Raw genomic sequence first — 18,784 nt, forward strand, 5'->3', positions numbered from 1 at the left:
TGGACCGAAAAGGGAGACAATGCAGCACAATGTTTTGGGAACCTTAAAAACCTGCAGAGAGCAATTGAAAACAAACGAAGGGGAATGTTTACTAAGAGAGTGTGTTTGTTGCCCTACAACGCCCACCCACACATGGCCAACTCCACAATGGTGCTTTTGAATTTGTTTGATTTGGACATTTTAAGCTACCCTGCATATTCCCCTCAGTAAGCGCCTTTAGATTTTCATCTTTTCACCCTCTGAAGACTTACTGGGTGGGAAAAATTTACAACAGATGGCAATATGAAACAAGAGGTTTTGTAAGTGGACGAAGCAGATGATGTTGGAGTTCTGTTTGGAGGGAATCAAAAATCTTGTGCCACATCTTAAAACCTGCATGGCAGCACAGTGGGGGGCACAGGGGCATGCGCCCTTTGTGGGCCACCTGCTTTGCCTAGCATTGCAGAACCACAATTATAACTTTTTATATCATAAGATAGCATTATCTTGTGTACCTATGTGTAAAATCAGCTCAAATTCAACTTTCTCAAACTTTGCTTTCGACTTATTTTTCATTCAGATAAAAGTAAATGTAGCTCGAAAACCACCCCCCTCTCCTCGAGTTTTTTCTGTATCCGCTACTGTGGCACCGAAAGTGACTATGTGAAAAATGAAGAACATAAATGCCTTCAGTATCATGTAAATTTTCAAAAAATTATTTTTTATAAAATATTTTTTTTTTTTCAAAAATTCAGTTCTCTTACTTTCTGGACAACCCTTGTATTTGATGTTGTGTCAACATAGGGCGTAAAATGATTACTATACCACTGTCTGTGATTGTTGCTTTTTCCTCTTTCCTTCCTAATCGGTCATTATTTGGGTTTTGTATTTCTCATGCAACTACTTTGTCCTACATTAGGTCAGAGTAATTTTTAATAGGCTACTTTGATGACAATAGGGTGGTTTCCTATTATTTTTTTATTGCCTAAATCGAAAGATTATTACTCCTGGAGTACGTATTTCACGCTTTTAGATTTTTAAATGACGATATCTATTTTTCGCGATCAAATGAAAAGTGAAAAATTTCAAGCGCGCGAAAACGCGACTGGTAAGGAAATCTCTCCGTGTGACGTATTTCTGGTTCCCCCTCCCGCCTGGTAGGTGACCTTGATCGAGGCTCTGAGCGCTGATAGGACGCAGGATGCTAACAGGTAGCTGAGTACCTTCCTGTCTGGTAGCGCATGGCTTAAAAAAGGTTTATTAATACCTTATCAAGCGAAGAAAACTTTCCGACCTTAGCCAGTTTTAATAGGTGATTATTAAGACATGTTTCCCTGAGCTCTGTGCCTCATGCATGCATTGGTAGCCTCTGACGATGCATAACTCCTATCCTCTCGTGTAGAAACTAGGTCCCTGTGACGTCACGTGGAGTGGAATCGCATGGGCGCCAATCTGGCCTTTTTCAAATGAGGTTAAAATTTGACCCTTGCCATTCGTCTAAACCGGTATTTCAAAAACCAAATAATTTGTGTATTATGAATACACTAATGGTGGGTAACGAATCGCCATCAATGCCTTTTGTTTTCTTTGATGAAGGAAACTACCCTATTATTGATAAATAATTGATTATTGCCTCCTCTGACTATGGAACCATAATATTTAACCTGTTATGAGGCTTTTATTTACTTTGAATAAAATGCAGCCCGGATTAAATTTTCCTACAAAAAATAATTTAGCTTTGCTTAGATTACAATCCATTTCTCTTGATACACCTTTATATCATGGACATAACCAGTGGGGGGGGGGGCAGGAGAGGGCAGCTGCCTCCCCCCCTAAAATTGGAAATAAATTTAGTTTAAAACAAAAATTTTCTTTTGAAGAAAAATGATATTAGTGTAAGTCATGAAACCAAAGTAAAAATCATAATTTTATTCAAGCAAATTATTTTATAAACTAATAAAGCACTTTCATAATTTTCATAAAATTTTGGTTTCATTAACCTTGTCTGTGCTAAAATGTTACAACTTGAAAGACCACAGCCTGCTCCCCCCCTAGTTTTGATCCTGGGTACGCCCATGCCTTATAGTAAACAAAACCTATTAATTTCTTGGAAAATTTCAACCTTGGTACATAAGCTAGAACTACTGCATGAGACTCCAATGATTTGTCACTTGTTTTTTACATTGCTTATTTTGACTTATACACGGAACCAACATTACTACATTTGTCTCCTCATGTGCAGGTGCTGGTAAGAGTTTGGTAGGAGTAACAGCCTGTTGCACTGTGAGGAAGAGAGCCTTAGTACTGTGCAACTCTGGAGTTTCAGTTGAACAGTGGAAGCAGCAGTTTAAAATGTGGTCTACAGGTAATCATTACAATTCTTATGCTCATCCATGTACATTGTATTTAATGATGAAGAAGTATTGGTTGAATATCTTTTTTGTAGTTATGAATAGAGATCTGACATTTTCGGGGTAGTGAAAAAAATTGTGATAAAAGTGAAATGTACATATTTTTAATGAAATACGCAAAGTGCATAGTAATCAGTGAAATTCTACCATAACTTGTTTAAACAGAATCAATTACATGATAGACTAATCTCATCCAGTAAATATTTTTTAAACCTGTTAATGTCAATTTTTGATTATCGGTATTCCTTTCAAAAAGTCGTCAGCATCAATTGTTATTCTCCATACATGATTTATGTGATACCCGGTTTAATTTTGCAGTTTTAATCTACTGAAAAACACATATGGCAATTTGTGAGCTATATGATCAGAAACTTCCTCTTGCCACTTTTTATCCAGGATTGAGTCTGCATTTTATGAATCCAAATGAAATATGAACTGTGTTGACCAAATACCACCACTGCATAAAACCAATCACCATATAAATGAGCTTTCCCTAGATATTTAATTTTGATGTCTTATTAAAGTTATGCACGGGAAGCATGCATGCAAGTCATTCCATTCATCTACATAATACCCCACAAGCCTATGTGCGTAAACAAAAAGTAAAGTAATGTAAACAAAAAGGGATATGGTAGGGGGGTGTTAGGACACCAGCGGTTTACAAATAAAAAGGAAGTGCTCTAAGGAAATTATGTCTTGGATTTATTAAAGTCCTTTATGGTTCAGGGGAAAAATGAATTCCTATATCTATCTGTTTGGCAAAACATCTCTATTAGTTTATCGCTTCCGTTGGACTTGGAAATATAGTGGGGCTCTAATATTATGTTCTCGGTTAAGATATCCTCAATTGTTCAAGCAATATAAGTCTAGCATGCAGTCTCTGAGTCTCCAACGGCTGCCAGCCTAATTTGTTTAACATCTGGGTAATGCTGTCTGTATGCCCGTAGCAGTTTTTGATGAACCGCACAGCCTTCCTTTCATGAAACACTTGACGAGGATAATTCTTAAGCCCGTATGACACTTGCCAATTTATTGGCCAATATATCGGCGTGCAATATTGGTTAAAATATTGGGCTTTAGGCATCGTATGACACGTACCAATATTTACACCAATATTGGCCGTTATAGTGTTCTAATACCCCACTAGAGAACGCCACATAACACAAAATGACAAAAGAGCATCTCAAGACGCAGATTGATTGCCAATGAGCTACAGAATGGGAGGTGGCATAATAATTGTAAATTTAATAACTATTTCGAGGGGCTGCAAAGATATTTTCGAATTGCTCGAAATTTCATTCGGGTGAGTTCCTTGAATGATGAGAGATTGGAAATATTGTTATCTCATAGGTGAGCCAAGATAACGTAGCGGCTCGTTTTAGCTGGAATATGTTCATCGAATAAACAGAGATTGTGTCATCAATTGGGACTTTCACCCGAAACTTTAGCGCTCAAATCATGAAAAATAGTTTAATAATTGTAATTTAAACAAAATATAGACGCAATCGAGGAGAATCACGACGTTTTTATTCATTAAATATCCGAAATGTTATTTCCGAATTACCAACTTTAGACAGTTGATGTTTGTGAATTTATGTTCTCTCAAAGTACATATTAATTATTTGAGCTATTCCATGGATTGCTATGCTTCTAAAGTTTTTATATATGATATTAAAATTCCGAGGTGAAATGTTTTGCAAAGAGCTTCTAGATTTGGCCACTAGGAGTCGACAAGACTGAGTTCTGATTGGAGATTGGCCTCGAGAAAATAGAACCCGTTCTAAAATCTAGATTGCCCAAGAAATTGTGCCCAATATTGTGAAACGGAGATTGGGCTAGAATTTGTTTGTCAGTGGGTCCACAATCCAATATCCAATGGATTGGCCAATAAATTGGGAAGTGTCATACGGGCTTTAGGATAGATAATGTATTTATTTGAGTTGAAAAAATACACATCTGAAAGCAAAGGAATGCGCTATAGTGAGTCCTCCACTTATGAACATTCGGCCTACGATTTTTCAGAGGTGCAAACGTTAAATAAATTAAAGGGCGGCCAAAATTTCAAATTTTGCAACTTTGAGGTGGGCTAATGCAATGCGGTGTGGCTTAGAAGAAAATACACACTGCACTTTTAGTCTAACTAAGTATCAATTAAACTGTTGTGAATTCAAGTACTGTTCAGTGTTTTGTGTGTTCTTCTTTTCCATTGGAGTCAAAAAATTTTCAGCTCGAACCATGTCACTAGCGCAACAAGGTCAGTTAGTCAACGTTGTGAGTTAACATAAAATTGTAATACAGTGTTGCATGCTGCAGAATAACTACAGTTTACGATGCCTTGCTTAGGTTTCACAGCTTACGAATAAGGTCTCAGAACACATCTTGTTCTTATGTTAAGTCTTTGTCAGACTGTATCATCTTTTGCGCAATTAGCGCCCATTCCTGTCTTGTTTGGGGAATACAATTTTCAGTGCCCCGGCAATAAATGTATTCAACTGCATTCCATTGTTGGCATAATTAATGCTCAACATAATGTTCTGCTTATAATGTCGGACCATTTATGTGCTTTGTAAAAGTTGCCAGTGCGTAGAGGCCCTTAAAATTCTCATTTGTGTATGTTTCTATTCTTCTTCCTTGTAGCCGACGATAGTATGATATGCCGGTTTACATCAGAGGCAAAAGACAAGCCAATGGGTTGCGGGATCCTGGTCACTACTTACTCAATGATAACACATACCCAGAAGCGTTCATGGGAAGCAGACCAAACTATGAAGTGGCTTCAGGACCAGGAGTGGGGAATAATGGTCCTTGATGGTAAGTTACTTTGTCATTGGGCACTCGCAGCCACTCTTTGCTCGGTGATCATTTGATCATGAAATCATTATCATTTGGTGTGAGCATACCAAATGCAACACTAAAACTCACTTGTTTTCTTTTCATTGTGATCAGTAGTGATAAAAGGCTTTCTGTGCTTATAAAAATGGTAACTAATCAATGAGGTGATGTTTTTTTGCTCAGTTCTATGATGCCATACCAATCACTAATCAGTGTTGGTGGATGACTCCATTACAATTTTCAAATAATGGTTTGCAAAATTTAGTATGTGTTCACAATGAGTTCAAATTGAGTACTAACAATAACTAAATTAGTATGAAACTAGACAGCTGCTGTTTTAAGATGCCAGCACAAAGGAATCACTATCATTACAAATACTAATCTATATACAGTGGAACTTGGTTAGTACGTTTCTGAAGGGACCACGAAAAATCAACGTACTAACCAGGAAAACGTACTAACGAGGAAAGTAAATAATAGCAGTCGGGGATATTGCAATCAGTGAAAAAGTCGTCATAATTACAATTACTATCGGTAGTTCTCATAGGATCGCCTTCCTGAACTCTTTTCACATTTAAAATCAAGAAAATGAGCGCTACCATGAAAAACTATACCATGTGAATAAAAATCGCAATTTTTCATGGACATCCCGGAGACGATTTCATGATTACGGCGTCTATCTCCCGTGATTAATCCTATATATATTAACAGAACGAGGACGAGTGAAGCTCAGACAAGCGAAAACAAGTCATTTTTCTTTCTCACAGCGTACTCGGAGAATATAACAACAACGCGGAGTAAGTCAACTGGTTTTTTAAACATCATAAAAATTGGGCAAAATTATATTGACTTTCAAATTACGGCAACAGCCGTAGACATTCGCTTCTGGAATGATACCATTTCGATTGTGAAATCGATCGATATATCGACTGATGACACGCAAGATTATTATATTACGACGTAATTACAAGAAAATTTTATATTAAACAGTTGAAATTTACTTTCAAAATTTGTCCAATGTCGTCTGCTTTCGTTCCGAGATCAAGTATTTTTAAGCTAAGCTTCGCGTGGAGATCCAGAGGATCGTCTGCTCCCGCAACAGTAGTCAAGTAAATACGCACGACGTCGAGTTTATGGAGCAGTACTGCTTTAGATAATGTGGGAATTGTCTGATACCGTTAAGACTCATTTCTTCATCATGATAACTCGTGCAATAGCAACAATTGCCCACTCACGAACTTTGTGCGCAGCAGTGGGCAAGCCCAAGCGCTCCGAAGGCAACAGAAGGTGAGGAGCTCGGGGTGGGGAAAATTGGGGCTTCTTATTGGCTGTAGTTTTTCATAGTCAGACATTCCCGAAAAATGGCCGCATTTTATTATTCAGCACGTCACAAGAATTCAGAAATGCATTTGGATAAATTACGGTAGAAGACAGAGATGTGGAATGAATGTAAGAATGTTAATGGCTAATAATAATAAATTAAATCATGAATTCAGACGTTTGCGACCCTTAAGAAGACACTAGAGAACGAGTTGCGGGTTGCGTCACGGCAAGCAATTGAGCGTACTAACCAGGAAAGCGCAATTTTTTCAAACGTACTAACCAAATTCTTTTACCTGTATTTTGTTCGGATGGTACCGGGACCGAGGGAAATCGCCGTACTAAGGAGGAAAACGTACTAAGGAGGAACGTACTAACCAAGTTCCACTGTATATAAAAGAAAGTCGAAAATCGTGTTAGTTAGAACACTTATAACTCGAGAACGGCTGCACCGATTTCAATGAGATTTGGTTCTTTGGATTCGTCACAGGCGGGGTTAACATATAGGCCATTAAAAAAAAGGATAATTTCACAAAAAAAATTCATCTCTTTCCTATGGACATGCATTTAGGAGTTATAGTAACACAACAATTGATAAGTCGGTCAAAACTACAAATTAAATTATTTGTTTTGTTTTTACCACTTTAATAACTGAATTTAGTAACAATATAACATTTTAATTACTAAATATATTCAAAATATTAATTAAATTGAAATTACATTTTAAAAATTTAATTCGAGCTGATCGAGCCGTGGTCCAGCTCGAGTTGACACTTCACTACCGTGTTTGTAAACAAATCTCCAAGCAATTGTTGACAAACGGTCCGTGTTCCTGTCGAGGAATCGAGTAGTTTGCTCATCAACAAAGAGTTCCAGAATATGATTGATCACCAAAAGAATCAAAGATGGTTGATTTAGCGAGCAAGAACGAAGATGTGGATGACTAAAACGAGGTAAATTCAAATAGTTCGTACTCTGCATGGATTCGAATCTTTTAAATGTGTAACAAACGAAGACGAAATCACCAACTATCTATCTGAATATTTAAGTCCTTGGACGTACCTGGCTTACCAAGGCACGATTTACAGAAAAATGTAGTTTCTGTGCTCATGATCTTTCGAAGCCTAAACCAACCATAACTATCCAACGGAACGTGTTTGATCATTAAAAAAATTGGTGATGAATGTGATTCACGCAACTTTACTTAAAGGAAAATTCAAAGGTTAGGAAGTCCTCATTCCGTAGATTCCATGATCTCAACTCATATGCCCTTTTGAGCTAAAACGTATTCAATTTACAATTCGTGTTGCATTCGTGATAACGATTAAAAAATCGCATGGTCATTCTTTCAGTTTTTGTGTTGTTTGTGCTCATGTGCTAATGAAAACCCATGATTTTCTCATGGTCAATTTAGCGTGCTATGTTCACGAGTCGATAAACCATCCTCTGTATTTCATCCTTCGCTTCAAGTGCGTAGCTAGGATAGGGGGTTTTGGGCGCAGCTAATACCACGGGTCTGTAGGGTATAGAAAACTCGCTAAGGTAAGCGGGAAGTGTGGGGGCACTTCCCTCAGACATTTTTTGAGATAAATGGTTCAAAATAGTGGGTTTTGCGGCTGTGTGAATAGTTAAATATGTTTTGTTTGTTAGTCATCCGTCCCCCTAATATTAATAACAAAATCTTTCATAAAAAAATTCTCTAAGCTCTTGGGGGGGGGGGGGGGAGGGTTATCCCCCAAAACCTCCCCTCGCTGCGTCACTGCTTTGCTTCGCTATATTTATTTAGCTTCATCCGCTTCATCTTGCGCCTGATAACAAAACAAAAACTGTTGTTTCTCAGAAGGTGCTTGACGCAAGACATTAAACCCGAATGTGTAGGGCTCACCGTGGTGCGTTTACGCATGCAGTACGTTTACGCAGTTCATTTTTTCCTAACAGAGATACTAAAACTGGCGCGCCTTAAGTCATTTAATGCGAATGCTGCTTCATAGGGGCTTTTCTTGCACGATTTTGAGCATCAGTCAAGCGTCGGTCTGGGGTCGTGTCAACCTGCCCCCTGAATGGGCCAAGTGTATGCAACAGACTTGGACCTAAAAACATTTTTTTACAGCTAATAACGCAAATAGCAAACAACTGAATGCGTATAATTTTTATTTCATGAACGGCTTTATTAAACCACAATGCCCAAAATTTCTTCATCTACATCTACATCTACATAATACCCTGCGAGCCACCTCTAGGGTGTTTGGCAGGGGGTGATCAATCACCAGCATGCAGCATGCATTTGGACTCCCACATGCACACCACACCGTCCAAAAAACGTTTTCAACAAATTTTCTTAAGCTAAAACATAAGAAAATTTGTTGAAAAAATCCGCGTAAACGTGCTCCGATTCACCCTATGTAGATTCAATAAAGAAAATGTCTTTCTGACAAGCAATTTTGGTACTCATTTACGTAGTTTTATTGAATTTGTACCCTTATTTTATTATAATAAATTAAACATGATTAAAAACGATACAGCCGCTCCTGATTTATAAATGGTGTAAGTAAACTGTAAGTTCATTGATTGTTAGGCGGTACGAAGTTCGCCGGGTCAGCTAGTTTAGTATGAAACTAAGACAGCTGCCGTTTTAAGATGCCAACACAAAGGAATCACAGTCATTTGATTTTCTCTAATAATGGATGTCAGACAAGGTCTGGATTATCAAAAATTGCAGATTACCCGGGAGATAATAAATATGATTTTAATATTGACATTTCACTTCCTAGGGTGAGCAAAAAGTTTTGAGTTAGTGCAAGTCAAACACCTTAAGATACTCAAGGGCATAAATGAAAATATAAACATGTCACATAAGTAGTAATTCTCTATTGTAATTTTATCATAGATATTAAAAACTGGAGTGCTTAAATGCATTACAGTAGTAATAGTAGGAGTAGAGACATATCTTGCTCATTAGATATGTATATATTTTAATCATTAGTGATAATTGTTTGCTATAATGAACCAACAGAATGTTCAGAATATTGCACTCTCTTTCATAGAATGTAACTTAGAATGCTCATGGAAGGTTTATGATGAACTAAGTAATGCTGAAAAGAACTCTTTTTTTATTGATTAGTTTTACCGTCTACCTAAAATCATTCATAACGGAGTACTTAACACAAATATCTTTTCCTCAGAGGTACACACTATACCAGCAAAAATGTTTCGTCGCGTGCTGACCTTGGTGCAATCACATTGCAAGCTGGGGCTCACCGCCACCCTTCTACGAGAAGACGACAAGATTGCTGATCTCAACTTCCTGATTGGGCCCAAGCTGTACGAGGCCAATTGGTTGGAGTTGCAGAAGAGAGGCTTCATTGCAAGGGTGCAGTGTGCTGAAGTTTGGTGCCCTATGACGGCTGAGTTCTACAGAGAATACCTCATGTGCAAGACTCAGAAGAAATTGGTATGTTCACGTAAATATTAATACTGGTGTTTTAGGGAATTCTGTATGCATTGATTTGATGGGAAACGTATAAATTCTCTTTTCGAATGGCAGCTGTTTTGTTGAAATGTGCTCTAGAAAACATGTATTTCCTTGGAAAAAGTTCAGCAGATTTCAGGTATTTGAGCTGCCAAAAATTAGTTTACGTATTATGTAGCTAATCAGGACATATATCTCAGAACAGTATCCAATTAAGAAATTTCCTTGAGTTTTTAATGGTTAATTGGGACTTAAATCCATGCTTTGGTAGTGTGTCCCTATTGCTTATGTGGAGATGTACAATTTTTGTTGACTCTATAAACCAATTTTTTACAATAACCCCCTCTATTGAACAAATAGTGAGCACATAACCTCTATCATAATATTTCTTACCACTGAATAAGTTATAAACTATAATACCTGTGTATGTGTGCTGAGAGAAAAATGTATATTTTAACTACTTTCAGAATTTAAGATATACATTTATAATTTTACTTTTTTTCACTATATTTTTTTCAAATTTTATTGAAAATGCATTTGAATCCTTATATAGTCTGCTTTTTTACACTTAAATGTCCACCTATGCATATTTACGGGATGCTTCAGTTAATGGGGTAGCCATGTATTTTGGTCAAAGTGTATGGTTCCCAATAGGTCCCTAACATTTGTAATGTACTGTAGCTCCTATTGAAAGAAGGAGGTGGCAACATGTTGTCACCTAATGAGGATTGGCGCAAGGTAGCAATTCGTAATGTACAACATGACAGCACTCTATCCATTCCGATATGGCATCACTATCAGACAGAGAAATAAATACAGTGAGTCCTCGTTTAACGTCACTTACCGTTCCTGAAAAATGTGACGATAAACGAAATGACGTTAATCGAAACATAATATCCCATGAGAAACAAAGTAAAAAGTGAATATCAGCTCCTATACCTCACAATTCCTATGCGAAAAAATTTTAGCGTATAATATCTGGGGCATTTTTTACGATGGGAATGCCAAACTATGGTATAAATACGTGTTCCTGTCTTCATAGATGAGAATAGCAGCAGTGACGAAAAATCCTTCTCCATTTTTGTATCTTCCTACATTTGCTTTTCGGCTTCGCTATGGTGGTCGCCCAGGCGAGCGTTGCCTGGGCATCATCATCGCTTAAACATCATTGCAGTTACAGGAACCAAAATTATTGTAAACACGGCGACAAAAGTGACGACAAAAACCCCCGAGTTCTACACGGAAAAATTCCTTGAAAGGTTCCTGAAAACCATTATGTCAAGTAAAACCTTGCGCACCTACCTAAGAATTCATTTAGCAGAAAATTTGCTAAAACCGTAATAGCAATTTACAATAAACTCACCGTTTTACACTTCGTTTACACTGACTGTATTACCGCCCGCAAAACGAACAACCTGTAACGCCCGCCGCTTCGCGTTTTTTTCTAGCGCGAAATTTAAAAGCCTTGACGTTATATCTCAAAATTTTCGTGATGTTATCGTGAAATGACGTTAAACGGGGTGACGTAGAACGAGGACTCACTGTAGTTCACCTCTTACATGGCTGATATTTAAGTCATCATCTAAATTATTTTTCTGTTAATACCCAAAAGAAATAATTTTATGGGCAGTAAGTATATATGAATTTTATTCGTAATTAATCCTATAGAAAGTATGAAACTGATCAGTCATATCTTTCACCCTGTGTGAAAATGTAATGATCTTGTAAATTCAATGTTTTGAATTTTTTGTCTTCATTTGCCATCATATGTATTATGCACATCGGAAAGTTACTCACATAAACACTGTAAATAAAACTTCCTATTCTTGTTACAGGGTGGACAAAAAAAGCACTTACATAATTTTGCGGGAAAATACAAATAAAAAGAAAGAATTTACTGGGGGAGAATTTTCGTTTATTTTCAATGAGCTGCAATAAAAAATATGAGAAAATTTCCTGCCTTAATTTCGTTTTAAATTTATTTTATTCCCAAATAGTGTTTTTATGTGCCCACCCTGCAGCATTATGGGGAAGTTTGTGCATATTAATCATGATTGTGCAATACAGTGAGTCCTCGTTTAACGTTGTTGATTCGTTCCTGAAAAAGTCGACGTTAAGCGAAACAACGTTAAGCGATGCAGTATTTCCCATAAGAAACAATGTAAAAAATTTAAATTGGTTCCTAGCCATGTTCCTAACAATCCATTTCTTCGTGAAGAATCCAGAATTTCCCGGGCGAGAATCCAAGGAGGCCAATTATCGGAGCCGTAACTTTAAGCAGACTTTGTGACCAATCGGGAGACACCTGAATCAGGCCAAAATGAAAAAAATCTGAATCTGACACTCGGAAGCACGAGGACGAAGGGCGAGTCAATTTTCGTGATGATATGAATTCTTTAACCCGGCGGAAATCGCGAGAAACATTCATTACCGATTTTTCACTTCAGCATGATAACGATTCATTCGAAACGAATTTTCATAACGAAAAGGTTGGGAAGAAGGCATTATTAAATGAAATATAAAAACTAAAAAGAAAGTATTTTTAATGGCGAAACATCGATATTTTCAGTAACAGAAGAAATTTTAACTGTAAAAACTCGACCTGCAAACCTAAAACTAGACCGATCTCTCCAGCAGTTGCACCTTCTTCAATTCTTTTAATAATACCAAGTTTTTATTCTAATATCGCCGTTTTTTCTTCACGTCTGAAGAACCACCAGGATAGCCACTCTTCTTCGTGGACATTTTTTTCGGTTGGCATCAGAAAAATATACGGATAATGGGTAAATGAGGCGATAATTATTCGCTCAGATGCATAGTTAACATACGCTACCCACGCCAACCTTTTCTGTCGAACGAAAATTACCAATCGCATTAATATGGTAATATTTACTATACATCAGATGCGCTTGCGTTCTATTCGCCATTCATTTTTTTTTCGCCGCGCATAATTTGAACAACGTTATCGCGAAGCAATAACGACGTTAAATGATGAAGGGTTTCAATTTTTGGACAACGTTATCGCGAAACAACGTTAAACGGGACGACGTTAAACGAGGACACACTGTATTATTGATAATGCAAAAATATGGATAACGGAGTAGCCCGATGTTAATGTCATGTTCAATTTAGCCAGACCAAAATCACAACTATTTTCAGTTATAATTAAATTATGGTTTCATGCTAAGTCATTCTGTAAACTTTGTGAAATTTATTTATTGTGTTGGAAGCAAATATGACCATATACACATTTTTCATTATATTACTCTCAAAAATATCAAAATTTCTTTCTTGCAGTTGCTGTATGTTATGAATCCTAATAAGTTCAAAGCATGCCAGTTCTTAATCAGGTGTCATGAAAGGAGGAGTGATAAAATTATTGTATTTTCTGATAATGTCTTTGCTCTGAGGCATTATGCCATTAAGATGAATAAGCCTTTTATTTATGGACCTACATCTCAGGTAAGAAATATTCCACGCATATTTTGGCTTAGGCATGCACATTAATGAGTATTTCACAATTCAAAATAATGAAAAAGTAAAGGTAAAGAAGTTAATTGGCACACATAGGGGTGTAAATTTATTCATCCCCTTTGATATTTCATTTGTTGTGCACTAGCTGACCCAGTGAACTCCGTTGTGCCTAACTATCAATGAATGGTTTAGTTTCATAATTTATAAATCAAGAGTGGCTGAACCAATTTGAATCATTTTTTACTTTTTATCTTTAATTTAGGGGAAAAATTCAATATAACTACCAAAAAAAGGTATTAAAACGGCTTATTAAAAGAGACTTTTTTTTTCAATCTACATAGGGTGGACCAGGGCAAGTTTGTGCAATTTTTTTTCGACAAATTTTCCAATTTTCATACTCTAACTTAAGAAATTTTAGACATTGTGGCTTTAGAAAGCAGGCAATAAAGTCAAAATTTTATGCATTCAGTTGTTGTCTTCTTTGTGTTTTTAACCTTAAAAAAATGATTCAATTATTAAAATGTTTTAATTTTGTAAAATTTTAGGTTTTCCCGGCGTATAGATTGATTAAAAAATGTTGCGGAATTCCCACCATATTTCTCCCTTAAATGTTTCAATGGCTGAGTCTGCCATCGTCTTCAGGGGTTTACTCTTAATGGTACTTTTTTACGGTACTTATTTATTTATTCTGCTATTTGGGGCTGAGACATGAAAGTCAAATCAATAGATTTCACAAGGGAGGAGGATGTTTGTAAACATTCATTTTTTCTCGAGGCTCTGCCTATGGGAGTATAAGCCATGAGACCTTTTTACATTTCTAGTTTAAGAAAATACCTTCTTTGGTTGCTCCTAACCACAATATCTGTTAGGCATCAGATTGAGTCTTATGATGAGGAAGTCTCTTTGACTCCACAAATCTCAGGCCTGCCCATCAGCCATAAAGATATCTGGATATGATTTTGTATAGCTTCCTTTGCTTTAGTTTGGTAGAAAAACTTTGTAATCTCATTAATAAAATGTTGATTTTTTTCAGAGTGAGAGAATTCAAATATTGCAGAATTTCAAATTCAATCCCAAAGTTAACACAATATTTGTGAGTAAAGTAGCAGATACATCATTTGATCTTCCAGAAGCTAATGTTCTGATCCAAATATCTTCACATGGTGGATCAAGGCGACAAGAAGCTCAGCGTCTTGGTAGAATTTTGAGAGCCAAGAAAGGTGAGTGACTGTGATTTTCTTTGAATAACTTCTTAAGAATTCAACTCCAGGTAATGTTTCCCAAATTCATGGTATTTTCTTTTCCATTTAGGTACTATCAAATTTTAATTTCTGCCAAGTTATTATCTTAGCTATAAAACCAATTCATTATGTGCCAATTACATAAACTTTTGTTCTGCCCTATTCTTTTGTTTTAAGAACTAATGTTTTATAAATCCAGTGTCTCTTACTCTCATCTTAAGTGAAATTATTATCTCACTTACTATAGTTTTTCAGGGGCCATTCTTGCCATGAAGTACAGATTTGCACTTTTACTGTAAATTTTTAGCAATTTACATTTGTTTTTTATTTGTTTGTGTAAATCATATTTAGGTTTACTGCCACACAATTTTTTTCTGCTGCTACGAACTTAAGTAATGTCAAAAGCAAAAAAATTTCAACCCTGGTAAAGTTTCTCTTCTAGTACTTTTGAGTCTTATAATGAGGAAGTCTCTTTGACTCCACAAATCTCAGGCCTGCCCATGCAGGTATGCATTTCTCTTGCTCAGGGATAGAGGGGCAGCTGGGCCTTTTCTAATGCCCTGAGTGGGGATTATCCTGTATTCTCTCCAATGTGCCAAGGTGCTATTTAACCAGCTTGACAAACAATGTTAAAAACAATTTAAATTTTTCCGGGTGAATAGTATCCAGATTCAGATATAATATTACATATCTTCTAATTCTGACACAATTTCCATCAACGTTCCTCATTATCTTCCTTTTTACATCAGGATAAGCATTCAGAATAGAAAATTCACATGGGGATTGGAAAAAATGAGAATACATATATTGGAGCATGCGTGACAGTATTGTCTGGTCCTGAAATTACCATACTCAACTCTACTCTACTCTCTACTGGCGATTAGTTTTCAACTCGACTCCCAATCAAAATGTACTACTCGCACATCCCTAATCGTTTACAAAATGGACATTTTACTGCAGGGAAGTGAAAGCCTCAATTGTACCTAATTACATGTATTCATTATAAGGATTTTTATTCTCTCTGTACTCATATACAGTGGAACTTGTTTAGTACGTTTCTGAAGGGACCACAAAAAATGAACGTACTAACCAGGAAAACGTGCTAACGTGGAAAGTAAAAAATAGCAGTCGGGGTAATTGCAATCTGTGGAAAAGTCGTCGTAATAACAATTACTATCGGTAGTTCTCGTAGGATCGCCTTCCTGAACTCTTTTCACCTTTAAAATAAAGAAAATGGGTGCTACATTGAAAAACAATACCATGTGAATAAAAATCACAATGTTTCATAGATTTCCCGAAGACAATTACATGAAAACGGCGTCTTTCTCCCGTGATTTATCCTATATGTATTTATAGAAAGAGGACAAGTAAAGCTAAGTCATTTCTTTTTTCTCACAGCATACTCGGAGAATATAACAACAACCCTGAGTATGTCAACGGGTTGTTTTTAAACATCATAAAAATTGGACAAAATTATATAAACCTTAAATTACGGCAACAACCGTACACATTCGCTTCTGGAATAGAGCCATATCGATTGTTATATTGATCGATATCTCGAATAATAACACGCAAGATTATTAGATTATGACGTAATTACAAGAAGATTTTATATTATACAGTTGAAATTTACTTTAAAAATTTGTTTAATGTCGTCTGCTTTCGTGCCGAGGTCAAGTATATTTACGCTAAGCTTCGCATGGAGATCCAGAGCATCATCTGCTCCCGCAGCAGTAATCAAATACGCACGTACTCCGTAGCATTGACGTCGTGCAGTACTGCTTTAGATAAAGTGGGAATTGGATAAGACTCATTTCTTCATCATGATAACTCGTGCAATAGCAACAATTGCCCACTCGTGAAATTTGTGCGTAGTGGGCACTCCAGAGGCAACAGAAGGTGAGGAGCTCGGGGTGGGGAAAATTGGGGCTTCTCATTGGCTGCAGTTTTGCAGAGTCAGACATTCCTGATAAATGGCCATATTTTATTATTCATCACGTCATAAGAATTGAGAAATTCATTTGAATAAATCACGGTCGAAGAAAGATATGTGGAATGAATGCAAGAATGTTAATGGCTAGTAATAATAAATTAAAACATGAATTTGGAGCTTTACAACCCTTAAGAAGATACTGGAGAACGAATTGCGGGTTGCGTCACGGCTAGCAATTGAGGGTACTAACCAGGAAAGTGCAATTTTTTCAAACGTACTAACCAGATACTTTTGCATGTATTTTGTTCCGATGGTACCGGGACCGAGAGAAATCGTCGTACTAAGGAGGAACGTACTAACCAAGTTCCACTGTATTTGTTTTATTTGGAAGTGGTTGTATGAGTGAAAAATTTCCTCGAGGGTAAAAGAATATGTATCTTCAAATTCAAGAGAGATTGGGAGGGGCAAGGATGTAATGGATGTTCTTAATTTATAAAAAAAACTCTTAAAAGTTTGTAATTGATGGATGAGTTTTGCCATCTTATTAATTTTAAAAATCACTTGTAACAAAATTTCACCAATTCATTTTTTCTTTATTCATAGGTGCCATTGCAGAAGAGTACAATGCTTTCTTTTACACCCTGGTGTCTCAGGATACAATTGAAATGAGCTACTCAAGGAAACGACAACGATTCTTGGTGAATCAAGGTTATAGCTACAAGGTCATTACCAAGTTAGCTGGAATGGATGAGGTACGCTATAAAATTTGGCTGGCAGATAGCCCTTAATGGCCATGCACAGCATTATTGGAAAATTTGTCCAATATTGCTGCGCCAAAAACAATTCTATTCCAAAAACAATCTTATTTCTATCCAGAACATTTGATTGGTAGGTGAAACAGCACCATTTGAGACTTCAAATTCATTAAGGAATGAGACATTTAGAATCATTCATTCAAAATATATGTGTAAATAACTGTTTGTGTGCTTGCAATGATATTCTTGTTACTACGTAATCAATTTGTAATCATTATTATATTTTTCATAAGTAATATGTATATCAGTGTCATTCGATTCCCACTCCCTTACTCACCCTCTTTGAGCTACCGTATAAGCTTGTGTAAGAGGCGCACCCCTATTTTTAGCATCGAAGCTATGAAGAAAAAAAATTTTGCGACATTTTTTTTATCCTATCGTGCGGTGTTGCAGACGTATGCCTGGAATTTCGACAGTTATCGAAATGTCCTCTTTCAGTACTGTTTGAAAGAGGAAATTTTGATAACTGCGGCGGCATAAGAGGGAGTAGAAAGAGTTCCGATCCTCTCTTTGCATACGCCATCGCTCTACGTTGCTTGTCCTACTCACGAACAATTTTGTTTAAAAGCTCTCGCAGGAGTATTGCAATAGAATTGCAGCCATGGAAAATTTTAAGGCAAAACACGACAGGCAAATGGCATGAGCTTTCCCAAGAGATTGCACAACAATCGGGGCAATCTCAGCGCCGTAGGATAATAACCATGTCGTAGATTTAAGGCCCCTTGCACACGCAACGATTTTGGACGGCCGGTAAAATATCGGCCGTCCACATTCCAATAGTGAACAATGGGAGAGCATTGGAGCTTGCACACGTACCGACCACATGCCGGCACCGGCAAAATGCCGGTTAGCTGCCGGCTATTGTCACTGAGGATCGCCGATGCCGGCTCAAAAACTTAGCAACGTATCGTTTGACCGGTAAAAATCCGGCGTGTGTGCAAGCATCGCTTCGCCGGTAAAATATCGGCCAATATTTTACCGGCCGTCCAAAATCGGTGTGTGTGCAAGGGGCCTAACGGAAATACACTCGGCTCTCGATCAGCTAATGCCTCTGCCGTTTTTTTCCTTTCCGAGACTCCACAGGAAAATATCAAGTTACAGGGGAACAATGGAAACGTGTTTCATCTCTACCCCATTCCACCAACTGACCTTTTTCGGTCTACCAGGTTCAATTCCCCGAGTTTCTGGAGGTCAAATGCTACGTGAGTCTCCTTCTGAGCTCGAAGATATCTCGATATCTTTCAGCAATTGTATGACACGCACCAGGTTCTAAAAACAATTAGACCTAACGCGACGTATATCTGACAGAA

At 37.0% G+C, this 18,784-nt stretch overlaps 1 protein-coding gene across 1 annotated transcript in view; it reads left to right on the forward strand.

Moving 5' to 3' along the window:
* Nucleotides 1–18,784, forward strand: part of LOC124158698 (general transcription and DNA repair factor IIH helicase subunit XPB) — a 34,805-nt gene that overhangs the window by 6,796 nt on the left and 9,225 nt on the right. Inside the window, exons 10-15 of the mRNA XM_046533935.1 lie at nucleotides 2,222–2,344; nucleotides 5,028–5,201; nucleotides 9,725–9,993; nucleotides 13,309–13,473; nucleotides 14,519–14,705; nucleotides 17,263–17,411. Coding sequence (XP_046389891.1) covers nucleotides 2,222–2,344; nucleotides 5,028–5,201; nucleotides 9,725–9,993; nucleotides 13,309–13,473; nucleotides 14,519–14,705; nucleotides 17,263–17,411 — 1,067 coding nt within the window. The remainder of the gene's footprint in view (nucleotides 1–2,221; nucleotides 2,345–5,027; nucleotides 5,202–9,724; nucleotides 9,994–13,308; nucleotides 13,474–14,518; nucleotides 14,706–17,262; nucleotides 17,412–18,784) is intronic.

The sequence above is a fragment of the Ischnura elegans genome, chromosome 5 (assembly GCF_921293095.1).
Source record: "Ischnura elegans chromosome 5, ioIscEleg1.1, whole genome shotgun sequence".
Classification (NCBI taxonomy): Eukaryota; Metazoa; Arthropoda; class Insecta; order Odonata; family Coenagrionidae; genus Ischnura; species Ischnura elegans.